General features: G+C 40.9%; 1 protein-coding gene across 4 annotated transcripts in view; it reads left to right on the top strand.

Annotated features, from left to right (window-relative positions):
• The window catches only part of CACNA2D1 (calcium voltage-gated channel auxiliary subunit alpha2delta 1), a 441193-nt gene that overhangs the window by 398854 nt on the left and 18895 nt on the right, over window positions 1–23444 (top strand). For all 4 annotated transcript variants that reach the window (XM_038740942.1, XM_038740940.1, XM_038740941.1 and 1 more), the window contains 13 exons: window positions 3130–3214; window positions 3436–3498; window positions 6066–6169; window positions 7224–7310; window positions 8295–8362; window positions 8807–8845; window positions 10596–10667; window positions 11679–11831; window positions 11914–11966; window positions 16273–16328; window positions 17081–17210; window positions 18212–18321; window positions 22592–22674. In XM_038740942.1, the coding sequence (XP_038596870.1) occupies window positions 3130–3214; window positions 3436–3498; window positions 6066–6169; window positions 7224–7310; window positions 8295–8362; window positions 8807–8845; window positions 10596–10667; window positions 11679–11831; window positions 11914–11966; window positions 16273–16328; window positions 17081–17210; window positions 18212–18321; window positions 22592–22674 (1103 nt within the window). The remainder of the gene's footprint in view (window positions 1–3129; window positions 3215–3435; window positions 3499–6065; window positions 6170–7223; window positions 7311–8294; window positions 8363–8806; window positions 8846–10595; window positions 10668–11678; window positions 11832–11913; window positions 11967–16272; window positions 16329–17080; window positions 17211–18211; window positions 18322–22591; window positions 22675–23444) is intronic.

The raw sequence follows: 23444 nt of genomic DNA, 5'->3' as shown, positions 1-23444 counted from the left end.
ATGAGACTGGTATTTAGGGCTGGGTTGCCAATTAGGCAAATCAGGTAATTGAGCCACTGATGCCTCTTTTTTCTTTATGCCTCTGCTTCCTGGATGTTCTTTGTTCAACTGCTTTCCATCTTCTGTCTAGTGCCTTGTGCCAATCCTGCTATTTCTCTTAAACAATTTTCACTATGAAAGTCATTAGGCCAAAAGGCATGACATGGGCAAAATTGTGTAAAACTCTGAGGGAGATTACTCAAAGTGAGGAAGAAGAAAGGAAAACCCCAATTCCCCTGGGTTTCACTGTAGGAATTTTCAGTGCTAATGCAACAAAATAACACAATAACATATTGCACTTTTAAAGAAAACATTTATGGGCAGGGAGCATGTGTGATAATTCTTTTGTATTATACTCTCTCAAGAGCTTAGTAGAGTACTCTACCCATACCAAGCACTCAGTAAATACTATTGATTGATTGATATTTCATTTTGTTCTGCACCCCGGAATAGATACAAAGAGTTATTGTTGACTTCATTATCGCTCAAAATAAGATGAAAAAGGAGGCTCCTGTTTCTATTAGATTTTAAATGCATCACTAAAGGTGATGAGTAGACCAAAGAAAGTGCTATCACAAAAAATAAGTTCAACTAATATGTTTACCAAAAGGTAACATTATTGGATATCACATTCATCATCTTGCTGAAATTAATTTTAGCAATTATAAAGCATATTAACCACATACCATAAAAACGATCTGTTCACAGAGAAGGTCAGTCTCTTTTATTATCTTGGCATTCATTAAGATAGACTGTTTCTAGTGCAGGCTCATCTTTGATGATAGCATTTTCTTTACATTTGGTTTGTTTCAAAAAAAAAAAGTAGAAACAGTGGGCTCATTTCTCATTATTAAAACCTACTCAGGAAAATGGTTTGAAAGATGGGTTCCAGAATGTGTTAAGAAGGTAACAGTTAAGAATAACATATCCATATCGGCCAGTTTTCATGTCTTTGAATAGCTTTTCTCTGGCTCAGTTCACTCCCACTGCACACGTTAAAGTCAGTAGGGGCAATAGTGCCTTATTATCCAAGCTCGAGGGACTCTCGAAGCACTCTGAGAAATGGAACAGAATCAATCAAGGGAACCAAGCCACTGGCCATTGGCTTCTTCTTTACATGACAACTCTCCACAGACCCACTTACTGAAAAGGATGGGACCCTTTCACTGGGAGGTTATGGGAAAGTGACATTTTAGGGAGAGAGATTTAAGGACAGATGTTCCCAAGCAAGTGTTCAGGGATTCCAAATTATCTTCTATATCCCCTCATATTATTGCATTCTATCTGTTCTGGTTACTGCCCCTTCCTTTATTCTCTATCTCCCCTTCAAAAAGTAACCAGGAAGTCAACAACAGGTAAGATGTGAGGTTTTGTTATTTGTAAGAATATGTGAACTGCTAGGAAATATTTATCAATCGTATATTTTAAGCAGTACCTAGTCATCTTTACCTTCTCGTCAAGGCCTTGTGTTCAGGCACTACATTTTGAGTATTCATCATCAGTTGAATTCAGTTATAATCATGAAATCAGTGACCAATAAAAGTGTGAATTTAAATTTTATTTTGCAATATTAAAGCATTTATCAGGAATACTTTACAATGGGCACAGAATTCTCATACTATAGTTAATCATTAAGGCACAATCTTTGTCCTAATTAGATGTCTACACAATTGCTTTTACCCTAAATGCTGTATGATTTAGAAAGAATGCCTACATTGCATTGCATTCTTTGAGTCAGTATTACGAATGGAAAGTTTTCTGTCAAGTTTTATTGGCTAAGAAGGAAACTTTATTACATGGAGCTCTACACTTTTTTTTTTTTTTTTTACAAAAACAGAACTTGTAAATCCATTTAGTATTAGAGTGGCTTACTCTCGATGTGGAGAGTGAGCATGAAACACTGTCAGACTACGGGTAGTGTTTAGATTTGTATTATAAATTGTGGTGGTATTTGCCTTGCAAATAGTTTCCTCTTTAAATGAGCATATTTGAATAAAGACATGCTTGAATGAACACACTGATTAAAATAAATGCAAAATAGCTAGTATGGACACAGTTTTGCCACAGAGGCAGTTTAAATTGCTTTAATTAAAGCTCTAGTTTGAAGCCCTGCATCAACTCCTGGCAAGACTAAAGAGAAAGGGATTTTGCTGGTCATTCCCTCATGACTCATTCAAAGGGCCAGCTTCATGCGCACAAAATGGAAACTTAGGGCCAGAGGCCATTAAACAGAAAATTCCCATTTTCAACAATGACCAGTTTTGAAGCACAAAGACAGTGAAAGGGACATGCAACTTTGCTGGTTGCAACTTTGCTTACCATGATTTTTTTTTCTCCTCTTTATCTCACGTACATCTATAGCAGTATTTCATTTATCCCCTGGTTCAAATGTACATGCATGTTGGTACCAGTTACCAGGCAAATTGCTTTTTCAACATTTGGGAGGTAAAGCACAAATGAGCAGTGATAAATCAAATGTTATGCCTCCTTTGCAAAATTTAGAATTGTGGAGGAAAAAACAGAAAGAGGAAAATCAACTTCAACACTGGAATCAACAGAGAACTGGAAAACGTTAGGGAAAACTCAGCGGAGTTATGATGAGTTGACTTTCTGGGTAACCTACATACTAATTAGATAACGATTTAGTACCTCTGTTGCCCAGACTTAAAGCAAAACCCATCATCTATTGTGAGGCACTTTTGTATATTGGTTTATCAATCTGTAAAATAGGCCTCAAATCTGAGAAATGTGTTAACATCTATCCAGAACTATAGAATTGCATGGCAGTAGTGATTATTAATAGCATTATTTGTAATACATTTTATAGGGAAATATTCAGTTACATTTAATATATTTGTAGACTATTTGTAGAAGATAGGACATTTGCATAATAGTATTTCTAAAAATTAGGTAACCCCCTTATGCTCTTCACTAGTACTGAATGCCATTAGCCATTTCATTATTAAGCACTTAGTAAAGTGCTTTGCTCGCAATAAGCACTCAATAATTGTTATTGAATGAATTATTAACATTATTATTAAGTGTGGTCTTAGTTATATGTGTGGGTTTTTTTTTTTTTTCATTTGTCAGGTAATGTTGACATGGTCAATAGAGTATTATTGGATGCAGGGTTTACAAATGAACTTGTCCAGAATTACTGGAGCAAGCAAAACCCGTAAGTGTTCTTATTCTTTTATTGTATTTCTTGTCATTGGATCTCACTCACAATAAGCTGAGAAAATCCCTCATTCATTTTAAATTTAGATTTCCAAAACTAAAATGAAGGAAATACTGAATGTTCTTGAAGCTTTTAGTTATATTCATCGTCTTAATCTTGACCAAATAAATTTCTGGTATTGAAACTACTAATTTTCTTCTCCCCACTGTTGGCCACAGAGACGGAGTGTTAGCGCGTTTTGTTGTAACTGATGGAGGAATTACCAGAGTGTTCCCCAAAGAGTAAGTAAAGATAGCTCTGAGCTCATTTCCCTTCTTACCTGGTCTGCCCTCCACCTGCAACACTTGAGAGAGTAGGAGGAAAGAATGCAAAAAACATAAGTAATTGATGTTACCCATGCAGAGTGGAGTACTACTGAAACTCTCTGCTCTGAGCTACTTAAGGGGAGATAGAGAACATAGATCAGACCCAGGCTCAAAGGCTTCAATATCCTCCCACCATTATTAAATTGTAAACTCCTTGAGGGCAGGGATTTTTGGCCAACTTCTGTTTAGAGGGGGAGAGCTATCATGTAAACTGACATGATACCTGTCCTACACTCATTCATTCATTCATTCAGTTGTATTTATTGAGCACTTACTGTGTGCAGAGCACTGTACTAAGCGCTTGGGAAGTACAAATCTGCAACATATAGAGACAGTCCCTACCCAACAATGGGCTCACAGTCTAGAAAGGGATTACACTCTTGTAGGAGAAACAGACACTGAGATCATTTACAAGTTGAGGCAGGAGAAACAGATACAAGCTAATCAAGTTGGACAGTCCATGTCCCACATGGGACTCATGATCTTAATCGTCATTTTACAGATGAGGTAACGGAGGCACAGAGAAGTTCATTGACTTGACCAAGGTCACACAGCAGACAAGTGGAGGAATCAGAATTAGAACCCAGGTCCTTCTGATTCCCAGGCCTTTGCTCTATCCACTAGACCATGCTGCTTCAGTATGAGATTTCTTATATAGTAGGATATGTAATCAGTATTTACAGATGCATCATGGGTGGTTGTGAGTACACAAGTGCACTGTTAAGGCAGAAGCACTTAAATGGTAGTTGGAGATGATAGAATTTGAAGGGGAAGATAAATGAATCAAGGAAGATTACAGAGGTGGCAGTAACTGTGGTCTAGCAGATTTGAAGGAAGGGTATGAAAAATTAGTTGATGGAGGGAGAGAGAAAAATGAAACACAATCAGTAAGACAGGCTTGAGAGGAAAATCAACATGGCTGAAACTAAATTCCTCATTTCCCTTCTTCTACTCTTCCAATGCTAATCTACAACCCATTTTTCTCCTTGTCTCAGAAGGCCACAATTTTGCCACCGTCTTAGTTGCTGTCTTTGAATCTTCAGGTTTTAGACAGGCACTTGTCATACTTATTTTTCTGCTGTACTGTTTCCTAGATGCATCCTTCCCTCTTCTCCCAGATGGCCATCACCCAAGTTTAAGTCCTTGTTACCTCCTTCCTGGTCTCTCTGATTCCAGACTCTCTCCCTTTAGAGTGTGGTCACCAAAGATGGAGCAATAGCTTTTGTTTTTGTTTTGTTTTGTGTTTTGATTTATCAAGTGTTTTTTGTGAACTGAACACTGGGGTAAATACACAATAAAGTAATAATTCACCTTCTCTGTCCCACCATAGCAAGAATAGATGGATTCATTTCCTCCTTCTCAATCCAGACATCCACTAACCATCATGGAAATTGTCCACAAAGCCTCTCTCTAGAATCTTGGTCTTATTTCCCATTCAGTCGTATGGATCAACTTGACAGGGCTTTCCCAAGGCAGCAGTGAGATAACCGATGAGGGGGATAAATCTGAAATACAAATTGTCAATCATGTGAATCTGCTCTGAGACTTTGAAAATACTACATATTTTGCTTGGGTCCAGCTCAATGGACAGTTAGTCTTGTACTTGTGTTTAGTCCTAAGGAGAAGCAACGTGACTTAGTGGAAAGAGCACAGGCTTGGGAGTCAGAGGTGGTGGGTTCTAATCCCAGCTCCGCCTCTTGTCTGCTGTGTGGCTTTGGGCAAGTCACTTAATTTATATGTGGTTCAGTTACCTCATCTGTAAAATGGAGATAAAGATTGTGAGACCCACCTGATAACCTTGTATCTTCCCCAGTGCTTAGAACAGTGCTTGGCACATAGTAAGTGCTTAACAAATAACATTAAAACAAAATAATAAATAAGGACACTACTTACCTGAACAAGTGGGGAGTCTAAGGTCTCACACCTCTAAGACCTTAGTGGATAGAGCACAGGCCTAGGAGTCAGAAGGAGCTGGGTTCTAATCTCAGCTTCACCGCTTATCTGCTGTGGGACGTTGGGCAAGTCACTTAACTTCTCTGTGCCTCAGTACCTCATCTGTAAAATGGGGATTAAGCATGTGAGTCCCATGTGGAACAGGGACTGTGTCCAAATTGATTAACGTGTATCTACCCCAATGCTTACAACAGTGTTTGGAACATACTAAGTGCTTAACTAGTACCATAATTGCCATTGTTATTATGTGGCTTGTTTTTAAGCTATTGGTACCATTATCTTTACCACCAACATAGATTGTGATCCCCCTGTACTTCCCCAACCACTTTGTACAGAGCTCTGCACACAATAAGTGGTCAGTAAATACTATGGATTGGCATTGGACAAGCACTGTATCTGATCCATTATGTTTAGATCCATCCTATCATAGTACAAGGAACTTAGTAAGCACTTAACAAATACCACAGTTTTGTAGATGAAGGTCAGAAATGGATATTCACACTTGACTCTTTTGACATTTTACTACTTAGGGCTGGAGCCGAATGGTTTGAAAATCCTGAAACATACGAAGATAGCTTCTATAAGAGGAGCTTGGACAATGACAACTATATTTTCACTGCTCCTTATATTAATAGTAAGTCAGTTTTCAACTGCATGATGCTTAAAAATTTGCTTTCTTACCAAGCCAAATGTTTTATGTCTACTGAAACTTTGCTCTAAATTTAGAAAAGATACTTAAATATAGATGCATTTTTAATTGGAACATCCACAAGCAAATATTTTGCTGTCATTGTAAATTGCAAATGGTCCTTATTGGTGGAATTTTAAGGTCATTTCCTGTCACAGTAGGAGCAAAATGTTCCCTTCATAGTCAGCCCAATCCACTGTTGGAGGCAGAGAAGACCGCTGATTCCTCAAAGAATCCTGATGCTGCTGCTAGAGACAGGACAGTGGACTAATTGGGTCATTGACCTGATCCACTATGGCGTTTCTTATGATTTGCTGCTTTTATGTTTTGCCTTTTAATTAAAGTTCTTGGTGCTGTTGTATCCCCTGCCTTAAGTCATTTATACTGGCAGGGTGAACACTAGATGAGCCAAAATGTTGGGGCCTGCCCTAACTCAGCTCATCCTAAGATTATTGACCATAAATTACAGGGCCACAAGCTCAGAAAGGTGTTGTGAAAGTATGTGAGGTAGTGCCTGAAGACGGCGGGGTTTGGCAATCCTGGGGCAAAACAAGCACTTAAAAGTCAATGTTCCATGGCAAGAAGGTAGTCCTGGGACCTATACCAAATAAGAGACCAGACCATAAAATTGTTGCCAAGATGCTTCCTGGAAGTTGTCACAGTGGAAACCGAGGGGCTCACATTACCCAGATGCAAATCAATCCCCAGAATTTAGACTTCTTGATAGTCCCTCTCTCTGTTGCAACCTACACATTTGGGGTCCTGAGGAAAGAACTTGCTTCCCAAAGCTCTATATTAGTGAGGGGATTGATAATTCCGAGATGGAAATTAATTCTAGCAATTATAGTTCATTCATTCATTCCAATCGTATTTATTGAGCGCTGACTGTGCAGAGCACTGTACTTAGCGCTGGGCAAGTACAAGTCGGCAACATATAGAGACGTTCCCTACCCAACAATGGGCTCTAATAACTGGAGGGCTTTTTTCCCCCTCCAATCAGAATCTGGATCCAGCAGCTACGAGTCTGGTATTATGGTAAGCAGAGCTGTAGAAATATCTATTAATGGAAAACTTCTTAAGCCTGCAGGTAAGAGCTATTGTGCTTGGTTTGTCCTTTATTGTTGTGATTTGTACTGGAGACTGGGCAAGGCAAACCCTGGGATTGGGTAGAACACAGAAAAGTCTAAGTTCTGCATCCAAATCGGCCCCCAGAGGCACTAGTTCTAAGTGCTCAGTTTTGACCCTGGGGGAGGGGGAAGGAGGGATAGGATTAAGGACAAAACTTCTGTACCAAAACAGTTTCTCTCCTCAAATACCTAGCACCTCTCTCACAAACTGATGGACCTGCAATGGGTGTCTTTGTCTCTAGTCCTATATTTCCCTAGGAATTTTGGGGAGGTTATACAAGTGTACCTAACATCGGCAACCTTATGATCTATGACTTAAAGACGTTAGGCCAAGGCCACCTGTCTGTTGTATTGTTACTCTCCCAAGTGCTTAGTACAGTGAATGCTCTGCACAGAGTAAGCATTCAGTAAACACCACTGATTGATTATATTAACCTTATGTGAGGGATTTCCAAGGTTGCTGCTTTTTAGAAGGAAAATGGCACTTGAAGAGTAGAAATTTATATTTCAAAAATATCATCATTGTTTTATGTAGTGCCCATAGATTTACTGCATCTGGATGTCTTGGAAGGAGTGGGCAGAGATTCATCCTTGGTGCCAATAACTGACTAGTTGAGAAGCAGCATGGCCTAGTGGACAGAGCCCAGGCTTGGAAGTCAGAAGTACCTGGGTACTAATCCCGGCTCTGCCATGTGTTTGCTGTGTGATCTTGGGCAAGTCATTTCACTTCTCTGTGCCTCAGTTACCTCATCTGTAAAATGGGGATTAAGACTGTGAGCACATGTGGTACATAGACTGTGTCCAATCCAATTAGCTTGTATCTACCCCAGTGCCTGACACATAGTAAGTGTTTAAGTACCATAAAAAAAGTTGTTTTGTTTTTAGAAAGTGGATTTTGATCAATCTTAAGTAGAGCCTTATAGATGTTTGCTTTCATTTTTTAGTCGTTGGAATTAAAATTGACTTCAAAAAATGGGCAGAAAATTTCACCAGAGATGCAACCAGAAACCCAGTAAGTAGGTGCTTTTTGTTTCCGAGATTTTGATGGGTTACGTCAGTTTGAAAAACCTCTGAGCTAGTCCACAGTCACTGAGTGCAGATTAGTCTCTAAATCAAAAATCTGTTTAGGAAGCAGATGTTGATTGAACAGGCCAGCCAGTAGAGTCTAAGTGAAGAACCAGGTCCTCTTACAATAAAAATAATCTATATGGCATGATGTAATACTTTAAATCTTTTAGTTAAGGTATAATGTAAAAATCAATCTATAGACAGGTACAATGGAAACTTGATTTATCCATTCAACAAAATGTCTATCTTGGACCCTTTATTTCATAGTTTTGGTTTTTTTAATGGTAGATTAATTTCCAATCAAACAACACTATTGCTATGAATTAAAGAGCCTACCTTCTTGCCTTGTGGAAATAAATCATATTTATTTAATTTCTTTTCTTTCAAGTGCACAGGCCAAATTTGTGACTGTAAGCAAAACAGTGAGGTAAGAGCGCTTTTGAGACATCAAATGTTTTTAGACATGAATTCTCCATGCTGAAGCCTATTTTTTTTTTTTTTTGTAGTTTTTACTTCTAATTTGTCCTCCACATCCCCTTTTATGGCCAAAGATGTGAGGAAGAAACCTGGTGCAGAATATAGTGGGGATTGAAGAAATTCTTTCCCGAGCCTTCACTGCCTGCTCCCAGAGCCATCCTGTCCCCCTCCTAGCCCCATGGCTTTGGGCAGAGCCACTGCCACAGTGGCAGAATCAACCTCCAAGATTAAATTTAATATAAAGAAAAAAATTCTGTACAATAAAAGACTTGAGGTGGGATTAAATCCTGCTCCCTCTGATTTCAACGGTGGGCTCCATGTGGGACAGGGAGTGTGTCAACTGGATTATCTTTATCGGCTCCAGCGTTTAGTACAGTGTTGGCCCATAGCAAGTGCTTAACAAGTATCATTAAAAAGAAAAAAAGTCAAGGGAATTGGGAATTAATTTAGTCGTATTTACTGAGTGCTTACTGTGTACAGAGCACTTTACTAAATGAGTGCGAGTGGAGGATTAACAGTATATAGTGTAATTTGTATTTACCCATTTTCTTATTTTACTTGTACATATCTATTCTATTTATTTTATTTTGTTAGTATGTTTGGTTTTGTTCTCTGTCTCTCCCTTTTAGACTGTGAGCCCACTGTTGGGTAGGGACTGTCTCTATATGTTGCCAACTTGTACTTCCCAAGCGCTTAGTACAGTGCTCTGCACACAGTAAGCGCTCAATAAATACGATTGATTGATTGATTGATTAATGCCTGGATTGGATTGGGAAATGATCCAAATTTATAACATGCAAAACATCTTCAATCATTCAGGATGCAACAAGTTTATGATTCCTGAAAAATGGGATTTTATATACATAAACCCCTCCATTCCTTTACATGACCAATTTAAAAATAACAACAAATGTTTGGATCTTCCATTTTTTTATGGTATTTGTTAAGTGTTTACTATGTGCCAGGCCCTGTGCTATGTGCTGGGGTAGATAGAAGATAATTGAGTTGAACACAGTCCCTGTCCCACATAGGGATTACAGTCCTAATCCCCATTTTACAGATGAGGTAACTGAGGCACAAAGATGTTAAGTGACTTGCCCAAGGCCACACCACCAACCAAGCCACTGTGCCTCCACTTCATCCATCTCACCAACAACTTGTCATCCACATCCTTCCTCTGTCCTGGAGCGTCCTCCCTCTTCATGTCCAGCAGACAATTCCTTTTCTTCCCTTCAAAGCCATATTGAAGGTGTATGACCTCCAAGAGACCTTCCCTGAAAAAGCCCATTTTTTCTATTCTTCCACTCCCTTCTGAGTCCCCCTGAGTTGCTCTATTTATTCATGCCCCTTCCCAGCCCTAAGGCACTTATGTACATAGCCTTAATTTATTTACTAATATGAATGTCTTTCTCCCCTTTTAGGCTGTAAGCTTGTTGAGGGCAGGGAATGTGTCTGTTATACTGTTGTATTGTACTCTCCCAAGCACTTAGCACAATGCTCTGCACACAGTAAATGCTCAGTAAATATGATTGATCGATTGAGATTCTGCAGCTATCGGGTTTGGCTGCAATATTTACTCAACTAAATGAATAACTTATAGCCGTGCGTTATTTCACTTTGTTCTTATATTATTCTGAATCAATGGAGAAAACCAACCAAGGAATGACACTATATTAAGAGTTCTCTGGATTTGTTGATAGGTAATGGACTGTGTTATTCTTGATGATGGCGGTTTTCTTTTGATGTCAAACCATGATGACTTAAACAAAGAGGTATGTACTTGTATGTGAGACATGATTGCCACAGGACTTTTCAACTGATTTGAGTTCTCCAAACCTGAGGATCTATTGCTGATGTGAAAATTGCTTAGGTTAAACTTAAGTTAAAAAATCTGTTTCATTGTTCAGTACTGACCCATTCTTTAGGCAAGCAGAGAATTAAAAAGATCCACTAAAATGCCCTGAAATACAGCTATGGGCTTTCAGTGGAGCATTTTCCCATCTTTTTAATAGCAAAATGTATTGATTATGTATTTTATGCTTAAATGACTAGCAGGTGCTATTGTTGGGTTTGGCACAGGGGGATATCAATTTGAATTTGGCTGGCCAGTTGCCAGTTTTCAGCTGGTCTATCCCCTGTCTGCTACAAGTATGGCAACAAATGCTTTTATGTTTGCCATTTTTATTTTAAGGGCCCAACGTCTCCCTCCTTGGGTTTATTTCCCCAGAATTAAAGTGTGTTCACTGGAACCAGGAGGGGAAAGCAAAGTAGGGGCCAGAAGGTCAGGAATCCCACCCTGAAATATGATTTGTGCAGATCTGTGAACTGCTACATGACATCATTATGATATATTGTATAGCCTACATAAGGCACATAACATGACAGATGTCTGTTACTTCCTGGGCACCAAAAGAATGGAGAAGCAGTGCAACTTAGTGGAAAGAGCATGGGCTTGGGAGTCACAGGTAGTAGGTTCTAATCCTGGATCTGCTACTTATCAGCTGTGCAACTTTGGGCCAGTCACTTAACTTCTCTGTGCCTCAGTTACCTCATCTGTAAAATGGGGATTATGACTGTGAGCCCCATGTGGGACAACTTCTTTGTATCTATCCAGTGCTTAGAACAGTGTTTTGCACATAGTAAGCACTTAGCAAACACAATCATTATTATTATCGTTATTATTACCAAAGAAGCTTTGGGTACCTGCGTTGTAACTGTCCTGTCTTGAACGATACAACCTTGGTCTTCGTCAATCCTTATCTCACCCCTTTATTTCCTACAAGAGTGGAAGATTCTATGGCGAGATTGACCCGAGCCTCATGCGCTACCTGGTGAATATGTCTGTGTACGCCTTCAACAAGTCCTACGACTACCAATCCGTGTGTGACCCTGGCAGTGCCCCGAAGCAAGGAGGAGGACTCCGCTCAGTATATGTGGTCAGTGGCTCTTCACCAGGGCTTCCCCCTCACCAGGCAACATTGCGGGTACTAACTGGCAACCTTTTCATTCTGATTTCAGCCATCGATAGCGGATATCCTACACATAGGATGGTGGGCCACGACTGCTGCATGGTAAGTGAAAATTTTCCAGCCAGTCCAGTGATCCTTGCACACGGCAAGCAGGGGGATTGCTCTCTTTTCAATCCACTTTGGGATCTGATGCTCATGTGGGCCTTCCTACTTTCAGGACCTGGCTCTGTTTCACTTCAGCATGTTCACTGTTATTCTTGGTTTGAGGCAAGTCTAGCTCTCTCAAGGAAACCCCTTCCCCAACAGTCCATGTTTCCCCACTCCTCAAGAACCTCCTAATAATAATAATAATAATAGTATTTGTTAAGTGCTTACCATGTGCCAAGCACTGTTCACTGTTAAAAGAAGCAGCGTGGCTCAGTGGAAAGAGCACGGGCTTTGGAGTCAGAGGTCATGTGTTCAAATTCCTGCTCCACCACTTGTCAGCTGTTTGACTTTGGGCAAGTCACTTAACTTCTCTGTGCCTCAGTTCCCTCATCTGTAAAATGGGAATTAAGACTTTGAGCCGCCCGTGGGACAACCAGATCACCTTGTAACCTCCCCAGCACTTAGAACAGTGCTTTACACATAGTAAGTGCTTAATAAATGCCATCATTATTTATTATTATAAGGTTATTCAATCATATTTCAATCATATTTATTGACCGCTTACTGTATGCTTACTTACTGTAAGCACTTGCGAGAGTACAATATAACAACAAACAGACACATTCCTGCCCACAATGAGCTCACAGTCTGGGTGGGTGGTGGTGGTGGGGGGGGGGGGGCAGACATTAACATAAACAAATAAATAAATGATATAGATATACACATGCACATATGTATGTATAGATATACACATATGTATCTATACATACATATGTGCATGTGTATATCTATAGATACATATCCTCTGCAAATAGTAGGCCTCTGATACAGTTCTCTGTACACAAAGTGCTGCCCTTAGAGATGCCTAGAACAATCATTCCATGGAATTTAATAACAGTCAGGTTGTCAGGTTATCAGGTTGTCCCCGGTGGGGCTCACAGTCTTCATCCCCATTTTACAGATGAGATAACTGAGGCACAGAGAAATTAAATGACTTGCCCCAAGTCACACAGCTGACAAGTGGCAGAGCTGGGATTAGAACCCATGACCTCTGACTCCCAAGCCCATGCTCTTTCCACTAAACCTCACTGCTTCTCTTCTGCCACATCGAACAGAAACTCCTAACCATGGGCTTTAAAGCACTCAATCACCTTGCCCCCTCCTACCTCATCCCGCTTCTCTTGTACTACAAACCAGCCCACACACTTTGCTCCTCTAATGCTTGAGGTCAAACAGCATGCAAGTGGTGGAGCTGAAATTACAACCTAGGTATTCTGACTCTCAGCTATGTGCACCCTATACTAGCCATGCTGCTAATAACTATTGTGTACCTACCGTGTGTAAATTTGTTGATAATTTATCCTTGCACATGATTTCCTGGAAATGAATTCCATATGTTTATTACACGCTCTGTGAAGATGTGTTTTCTTTTATTCCTATTAAATCCATCAACTTCAAGCTTCAGTGAGTGAGCCCTGGGGTTGTGGGATTTGAATCCCATGTTTCTTCCAGACCACTGTAGATCCTTGTTAAATTAGTGCATTTGCTGAAGTAGAAATCAGTGAATGCAGAAACTAAAAATTATAATGTAGCAACTGAATCCCTATTTTATATTAGTCTTCACAAAAATAAAAGAACACCTTTAGTACCCTGTGTACTAAAGAAGAAAACCCTCCCTATTCTTTGTGAAATGCAGTGGAACAATTTGAATTTTTCATTGGTACACTCATCCCTTAATTGAAACTTTTTCTATACTTCTTAAATTCCCAAGTGTGCTCTCTGTCTGGCCTTTGAGAAACACTTCCCAGCAGGAACTGCTAAATTTGTACTGGGGGACTGACAGACAGCATGGGTATGACAAGCAGAAAGATGTTCATTCCTTCTATTCTCTTGAAAACATGTGCAAGCCCTCCTTTTCTTCATTTTTCCTTCTTCCAAATTCCTTTTATTTATTCACATGAACACCAAGGCTGTGTCTGAAAGGACATTTCTACCTACTTAGTGTGGGCTGTGAATTAAAATCTGTTAAGGAGTAGAATAAATTAATATTTCCTATGGTGGCAGTTAGTGATAGTAATAATTGTGGTATTTGTTAAGTGCTTACTATATGCCAGACACTATACTAAACACTGGGGTGGACGTGGGATTCACAGTCACATTCCCCATTTTACAGATGAGGAAACTGAGACACCAAGAAGTGAAGCGACTTGCCTAAGGTCACAAAGCAGACAAATGGCAGAGCTGGAGATTAGACCCCATGATCTTCTGACTCCGAGGCTTGTGCTCTATCCAGTATACCATTCTGCTTCCCCAGTGATGCATTGAACAACACATAAAGTGGATAAAGATACAGGAGTAGTAGAAGGACTTCTTGTTAGGCCTATAGGGACATTTTTTAATGATATTTGTTAAGCACTTACTCTGTACCAGGCACCGTACTTATTGCTGGGACAGATGCAAGCTAATCAGATTGGATACTGTCCATGTCCCACATGGACTTCACCATCTTAATCCCCGTTGTACAGATGCGGTAACTGAGGCACAGAGAAGTGAGGTTACTTGCCCATGGTCATATGGCTGAAACCCAGCAGAGCTGGAGTTATAACCCAGGTCCTTCTGATCCCCAGGCCCGTGCCCTGTCCATTAGGCCATGCTGCTTTTGATTAATCAGAATGCCAAAATATGATCTCTCTGTATATATGGGTGTGGAATGGACTATCAGTCACATAGGTGTTGACAGATGCACCTACCTACCCACTGTTAGGATCTCACCATTAGTAGCATCTGTTTTAATAGGACGCGGAAGAAGAAATAGAACGTGCTCATTTCTACTCAGTGATAAATTTCTCATTATTTCAAAGGCAACTTGAATCATTGTATCATCAGAGAGCATGCTCTATTACTATTTTTGTGCAGCACAAAACTTATGTCACCTACTCTACAATGTATATTTGGCCATTGGAACCCCTTGTCTCACTCTTCCATCTTAAGCCCCTGTAAGGATAGTGTCTCCTACTTTTTTCTGCAGGTTTCCTAGGAAATGCTCCTGGTGATAACAGAGCATAAGCAATCTACTGGAATGAGCACATATCATCACTCATCCTGAAGTCACTGAGGCTGTTGGTTTCCATCTCTCTGGAAACGTATGACTGCAAAGATGGATGAGTGTTCTCTGGAGAGGAGGTTTTGTGATCCGGTTAGGGAGTGTGGTCACTGTTCCCAGGACCTCCTTTCATATACAGCCTGCCTCTTCACCAAGGGCCACTTGAAACAAGCCACCCTTTTCTTAATGGCTACGCAGAAGCAAGCTGTGGCTTCTGCTCTCTCACTGGCAGTATTTCAGTTACAGTTCTTCCTGGAAGTTGCATTTCAGTTGTGGATTTTTTTTTTTTTTTTGCCATCCCCACCGGTCTTGCATATAGCCCCTTGCTTCAAACTCATCCGTAATACAGGGCCATAATGCCATGTCACGTTCTGCTTCCTGGATTTCGTTTTCTACTTCTCCTTTAGGCTGTAAGCTCACTGTGGGCAGGGAATGTGTCTACCAACTCTGTTACGTTGTACTCTCCCAAGTGCTTAGTATAGTTCTCTGCACGCAGTAAGTGCTCAATAAATATGACAGATTGATTTATCATATCAGTATTTGACAACATACTTCTAAGGTAGCAGAATATGGTGTCCTTTTTCAGATCTACATCTCCACTATGGGCATTTAGTGAAGATTGCAATTATTTGACATGCTGTAAGTTGAAGTAGGGCATTGTCATCAGTAGAGATCAGACAAATATGCAAGGCAGATCACAGTCGTCTTCTGAAGCAGTTCCTGAGGGTCTATCATGAATGAAGTCCCCAAGAAATTGTTCCAGGAACTGAAGTTGAATTTGAAAATTCAAGGAAGAAATAATAACATTATGCAGAAGGAGGTTGAGTTAGAACAGATGAGTGTCTCAAGATTTAAAAGTTTAGTTTGATGAAGACCTAGAGGGTGGGAATATGCTGCTAGAGCATTAGGTAACCACTCCCCTAAGTGATCACCAAAATTATTTTGGAGTCAAGCCTATTTAATTGTCCAAATATCATTTTGTTTTTTGATTTTTCAGCAAGAAGGCAGAAAGCTTTCATTGCTGGCGGTGATGGGAATTTCCTTGTGACCCATTTTAAATTTGTTGGCTTCTCCAAGATCTGAATTGGAGTAGACATAACCTGACAGAATGAACCATTATTTATTCATTTTTAATGTGATATGATTCTTTTTATTCAGGTCTATCCTGCAGCAGTTGATTTTGAGTTTGACTTTCCCACGGCTGCTTGAGGCAGGTACGTCCACTTGTGCTGGAGAAACCTTGGTCTGTCACCCCAAAAGAGAGGAGGGAGGTAGGCAGGATGGGCTAGCATGAACTAAAAACAATAATAATAATGATAATGGTATATGTTCAGCACTTACTATGTGCCTGGCACTGTACTAAGCACTGGGGTAGATACAGGCTAATGGACACAGTCCCAGTCCCATGTTGGACTACCATTCTTCATCCCCATTTTACAGATGAGGTAACTGAGGCACAGAAAAGTGAAGTGACTTCCCCAGGTTCACACAGCAGTTAGGTGGAGGAGTAAGGATTAGAACCCAGGGCCTTCTGACTCCCAGACTCATGCTCTATCCATTAGGTCACACTGCTCCTACTAGGCAGGACTGCAGTGGGAGACTGTTTTTTACCCAACCCAATATTGGGCTACAGGGTCAAGTCTCTATGATACTACCTCAGGCTCCCCATGAAATGATACCAGTAACACAGAGACAGAAAATTGGGGCTGGTGGAAGGACAGAGGGAGTTTACCTCGCACATCCTCCCATCAACTCTGCCTTAGAGGAAGTGGAACAGTGGCAGTTGGATCCCAGGCATATATGGAAGGAGCATTATGGGGTCTGTCAGATGTTACAGCTGATGGAACAGAGTGAAAACCCAATGCAGGGAGAAGGGGGGACCATGACTTTCATCATATTTCCTGGTGCTGTCCCAGCAATCCAGAAAGCAGCGGCCAAGCTTCTTCCTCTCATTGTTTCTCCACAGTGGAAATGGATGACGATGATTTCACTGCTGCCCTATCTAAGCAAAGCTGCATAACTGAGCAAACTCAGTATTTCTTTGACAATGATAGTAAATCCTTTAGCGGCGTATTAGACTGTGGGAACTGTTCCAGGTAAACTTTCAACCTTGCATATGTACTGTCTCTTTTTCTTTTTGAAATGTTTGTTCGCATGGCGGAGAATTTAATGTAAATCAAAAATGGATATTCACAAAGAGAAGTAGCATCTGGTAATTAGAGTATGGGGAGGTGGATAGATCACAAGTGGGCATCATCCTCTGCTAATTAATAGAAATTGAAATGGTACAGATGAAGCATAATAAATCAATCAGTCAATGCTATTCACGATGCACTGGGGAGAGTGCAATAGACTGGTAGACACAATCCCCACCTTCTAAGAGTACAGTATTGAATGGTTAGTAAAGAAGTATATAATAATGAACATTGGGACACACATGCAGTGTTCTTAAACACTAAGTCAAATAATTCCTCGAGGAAAGAAGCAAAGGAGGGCCCACTTAGCCCTATTTAGGAGTTTGGCAGAACAAATTCCACTGAAGCGTGCACATGCAAATATATACATGTGTGAAATTATATTTAACTTACTGCTCTAGGTGGTGATATTTAAAATTCAGCATTGCCTCATTCCTAAAACCAGAACCATGCTGCTTATTCTTAAAAAAGGCCTTATTTTATTTTCCCTATCTATTTGGATTAAACCATGAAATTGTTAATCAAAACAATTCAGCTAAATATGTACTTGCTGCGCAATGTTTGCCCCTCCATTTGTTTTGAAATCCATTTGCTGTAATGGATGTCTCCAACTTGACTTTGTCTGGTGATGGCCTTTCTTCAGAGCATAGCACTGGGGAACCGATTTCAAAGAGGCCCAAAGCTGTCTTTAAGCTGTCTCTAAGATTAGAAAATAAGCCTCTAAATAATTTTTCTGATTTTTACATGTAGGGCATTTACCTTAGAAAATGTGTAGTTGAATTTCCACAACATCAACATTGAATTTTATAGTTCTGCTTTTGAATTAGGTTTTTTCATATAAATGTCTCTTTTATTCCAACAGAGAATGGTATTCCTTGAAGTATTTTCTGGTTATTTTTCAGAATCTTTCACGTAGAGAAGCTTATGAACACCAACCTAATATTCATCATCGTCGAAAGCAAAGGGACTTGTCCTTGTGATACTCGACTGCTAATACAAGCTGAGCAACCTTGTATCCTTCAACACTAAGGTGATACAGTGCAAGGGCTTAGTACAGTACTAAGCGCTTAGTGCAGTGCTCTGCACACAGTGAGCGCTCAATAAATGTCATTGAATGAATGAATGATGGATTATGGTATTTGTTAAGCGCTTACTATGTGCCAAGCACTGTTCTAAGCGCTGGGGTAGATAGAAGGTAATCAGGTTGTCCCACATGGGGCTCACAGTCTTTATCTCCATTTTACCGATGAGGTAACTGAGGCACAGAGAAGTTAAGTAGTTTGCCCAAGGTCACACAGCATACAAGTGGCAGAACCGAGATTAGAAACCACATCACCCCCAAGCCCGTGCTCTGTCCACTAAACTATGCTGCTTCTCTAGCCACCAGAAACCACATTCACCATCTGAAACCACAATTACTAATGCATTCTTTCCTTCCCACAACTTCCAGATAGCTCTTAGAAAAAGCAAAACCTGCAGCAAACTCAATGGAAAACAATTTGGACCTGATAATGAGGTGGCAATTTTGGCTCTAGTATACTAAGCCCCTTAGCCACTTTATCCCAGTGTTAAGGGCCTGATTGGGCCTCCTGTAGTCCACCAAGCCCTGGCTTTAGCCAGGCCCAATTTTAGCCTGGGGTCCCCAGGGGCATGCTGGTATATGGCCTTATACTCTATTCATAGAGATTAGGATGGTACTCAGACTTTGAGTGACCAAACCTTCCCTGGGATAGGCTGATGAAGGAAGCAGTGCAAGCAGAATATACAGATCTCAGAATGTTGTTTGACCTAAAATGTGTGTGCTCCTTTTCAGACTTGAAAGTCATTCATTCATTGAGTCATATTTATTGAACACTTACTGTGTGCAAAGCACTGTACTAAACGATTGGGAGAGTACACTGTAATGATAAACAGACACATTCTCTGCCCACAAGGACCTTACAGTCCATGCATATATGCTGACAAGCTGCCACTGGGAGATCAGGGCAAGATAGTTTAACCAGTGTAGCTGTAAGAATCGCAAAGTGAGTTTCAGCTACTGTTCAACAGGTTTTTCTCACAGGTTATGGTCACTTTAGGGTCATTAGAAAAATAACAGAGATTGGCATTCACATCTTTCTGATCATTCCAATCTAATCAGATCTTCCATTACTAATAGGAAAAATAAAGTGAATTTCAAAGGTTAAATGTTACCTTGTACATTTCCTGATGTTATTTGGATTATGGTTATATTTTAAATGAGCATGAAGATTAAGGAAATTTAAAGGTGCAATTTCTTAGAGATTGAGGAAAAAATTCTTAATTTGGAGCCCCCTGAAGGAAAAGAACCCTAATTCCCACCTGTGTATTCTCTTTCAGCTCTTAGCCCAGTGCTTAGCACACTGTAACCACTTAAATGAGAGTGTTGGAATTTTCCATTAGGAATGTTGGATGAGCCCTCAGCCCTGAGATTTCAGGACTGAGAACACACGCCAAGGAATTGCTTATAGTAATACTGGCTTGCACTTGCTTGAAAAATCAAATTCCTTACTAGACAACTATAGAAAATGGCTTGCCAGATATTATGGTTACTCTGAAATACTATAAAAGCAGCCTGATCCTTCAGAGTTCCTGAAAAAGAATCTAAAAAGGTGTTCCCAATGCTTAGTTGCCAGTAACTAATATTTTCAGTCCTATGTATTTTGATTTCTGAATAAATGAGAATAATAATAATTGTGATATTTGTTAAGATTTACTATAGTGCCAAGCACTGTAGTAAGCACTAGGGTAGATGCAAGATAATTAAGTTGTCAATAGGCCATGTTCTCCACTGGGTTATTGCCTAAGTAGAAGGAAGAACAGGTGTTGAATCCCCATTTTCTGAATGAGGAAACTTGAGGCACAGAGCAGTTAAATGACTTGCTCAAGATGGCTCAGCAGGCAAGTAGCAGAGCTGGGATTAGAACCCAGGTCCTTTGACACTCAGGTCCAAGTTCTTTCAACTAGGGCACACTGTTTTTCTATTTGAATTCCTCAAATACTTCAGTCTTTGCACTATTTTAAGTTTGTGAGATATGTTTTCAAAGTGTACTCTCCAAATCTTTCAAGTTGAAGGATTCGGTGGTGAATAAGTTTACAGTCTAGAGAGGGAGAGAGACATTAATATAAATAAATTACAGACATGTACATAAGTGCTGTGGGGCTAGGAGGAGGAATGAATAAAGGGAGCAGGTAGTAGAGTGCACTTTGATGGTCACTTCCCCAGCCAAACAGCACTTCTACACTGCCATTTCCCCTGTATGTAATTCATTTTTTGTGTCCGTAAATTCTAGACTGTAAGCTCTTTGGGGCAGCGATCATGTCCAACAATGCTATCATGCATGCTCCCAATCAATCGTATTTATTGAGTGCTTACTGTGTGCAGAGCACTGTACTAAGTGCTTGGGAAGTACAAGTTGGCAACATATAGAGGCAGTCCCTACCCAACAGTGGGCTCACAGTCTAGAAGGGGGAGACAGAGAACAAAACAAAACATATTAACAAAATAAAATAAATAGAATAGATATGTACAAGTAAAATAAATAGAGTAATAAATACGAACAAACATATATACAGGTGCTGAGGGGAAGGGAAGGAGGTAAGGCGGGGGGGTGGAGAGGGGGAGGAGGGGGAGAGGAAGGAGGGGGCTCAGTCTGGGAAGGCCTCCTGGAGGAGGTGAGCTCTCAGTAGGGCCTTGAAGGGAGGAAGAGAGCTAGCTTGGCGGATGGGCAGAGGGAGGGCATTCCAGGCCTGGGGGATGACGTGGGCCGGGGGTCGATTGTGGGACAGGCGAGAATGAGGCACGGTGAGGAGATTAGTGGCAGAGGAGCGAAGGGTGCGGGCTGGGCTGTAGAAGGAGAGAAGGGAGGTGAGGTAAGAGGGGGCGTGGTGATGGAGAGCCTTGAAGCCCAGGGTGAGGAGTTTCTGCCTGATGCGTAGGTTGATTGGTAGCCACTGGAGATTTTTGAGGAGGGGAGTAACATGCCCAGAGCGTTTCTGGACAAAGACATTCCGGGCAGCGGCGTGAAGTATGGATTGAAGTGGGGAGAGACAAGAGGATGGGAGATCGGAGAGGAGGCTGATACAGTAGTCCAGATGGGATAGGATGAGAGCTTGAACGAGCAGGGTAGCGGTTTGAATGGAGAGGAAAGGGCGGATCTTGGCAATGTTGTGGAGCTGAGACTGGCAGGTTTTGGTGATGGCTTGGATGTGAGGGGTGAACGAGAGAGCGGAGTCGAGGATGACACCAAGGTTGCGGGCTTGTGAGACGGGAAGGATGGTAGTGCTGTCAACAGCGATGGGAAAGTCAGGGAGAAGGCAGGGTTTGGGAGGGAAGACAAGGAATTCAGTCTTGGACATGTTGAGTTTTAGATGGCAGGCAGACATCCAGATGGAGATGTCCTGAAGGCAGGAGGAGATGCGAGCCTGGAAGGAGGGAGAGAGAGCAGGGGCAGAAATGTAGATTTGGGTGTCATCAGCGTAGAGATGATAGTTGAAGCCGTGGGAGTGAATGAGGTCACCAAGGGAGTGAGTGTAGATCGAGAACAGAAGGGGACCAAGAACTGAACCTTGAGGAACCCCCACAGTAAGAGGATGGGAGGGGGAGGAAGAGCCCACAAAAGAGACTGAGAATGAATGACCGGAGAGCTAAGAGGAGAACCAGGAGAGGACGGAGTCTGTGAAGCCAAGGTTGGATAGCATGTTGAGGAGAAGGGGATGGTCCACAGTGTCGAAGGCAGCTGAGAGGTCGAGGAGGATTAGGATAGAGTATGAGCTGTTGGACTTGGCAAGCAGGAGGTCATTGGTGACCTTTGAGAGGGCAGTTTCCGTGGAATGTAGGGGACGGAAGCCAGGCTGGAGGGGGTTGAGGAGAGAGTTGGTCATGGGTTCTAATACCGGCTCCCCCACATGTCTGCTGTGTGACCTTGGGCAAGTCACTCAACTTCTCTGAGCTTCAGTTACCTCATCTGTAAAATGGGGATTAAGACTGTGAGCCCCACGTGGGACAACGTGATCACCTTGTATTCCCCCAGTGCTTAGAACTGTGCTTTGCACATAGTAAGTGTTTAACAAATGCCATTATTATTATTATTATAGAGAAAACCAGCATCTTGGAACCTATTTGCTTTTCCATTTTGATCAACTGTTCTCTTTGCAGGCTAACTTTATTCTTCTTTTTGACTTTATAAAAGTGAATTTCTTGGTTAAACGGGGTTTGTGAACCTGGGAAGAATATTCTTGTGTTCCTTAACCCAAGTCTTTAGCCGACGGACCTGATCCCTGTGATATGGTTAAGCAACCTAGGTACAGAAAGGGGCCAGACGTCTGCTTTGATGAAGATGTACTGGTAAGCTGAGAGTCTGAGCTAATGATGTTGTCCAAGAGGAATTTTACTGAGACACTCAAGAACAGTTGCAATCTCACTTTACCTGAAGGTGACATCTTAACTGTAATATTCCTCTCTGAACATACTCTATTCTCTGCCCACAGATTAAAAAAACAAAATATCTACAATACTGTGCTATAGTTAACGACATTAACAGCTGCTTTTTTTATTTGCCTTTTCCTTAGAAATTGTACTTCCACACATGAAGCTTCCCTTTACTAATAATCCCACCTGGCTATAAATTTGATGGTGGCGTGTGCTTTCATGCCATTATCTGTCAATTCCCTCCACTTTCTAAACCAAATTAACTGAATTCATACATACTTTGATCAGACACAGTTTCCCACCTGCTTGTTTTGAAGTTCTTATGAAATGTACACTTTATATTCTGTGTTCTGTACTTTTCCTTCTAAAATTGGAAAAGATGGTTTGTGTGATTTCTGAGTATAGCTACTCTACACTAAAAACCTTGATTATTAGCCCTTAAATTTCCTCCACATTGAGTGATACGAATACAAGCTAAATATATGGACAGTTAAATGATTACTGTACTGTGTTATCTAAACATGGTCCATGTCTTTATAACAATACTAAAAAGGTCATTTCTTCAAACCTTGTGAGTCATCATTCTTTCCAATACAGTCTTAATCCCCATTTTCCAGATGAGGTAATTTAGGCACACAGAAGTGACTTGCCCGAAGTCACACAGCAGATAACTTGGAGGAGACTGG

This window comes from Tachyglossus aculeatus (assembly GCF_015852505.1).
Source record: "Tachyglossus aculeatus isolate mTacAcu1 chromosome 12 unlocalized genomic scaffold, mTacAcu1.pri SUPER_6_unloc_1, whole genome shotgun sequence".
Lineage (NCBI taxonomy): Eukaryota > Metazoa > Chordata > Mammalia > Monotremata > Tachyglossidae > Tachyglossus > Tachyglossus aculeatus.
This window is presented reverse-complemented; position numbering and strand designations above follow the sequence as displayed.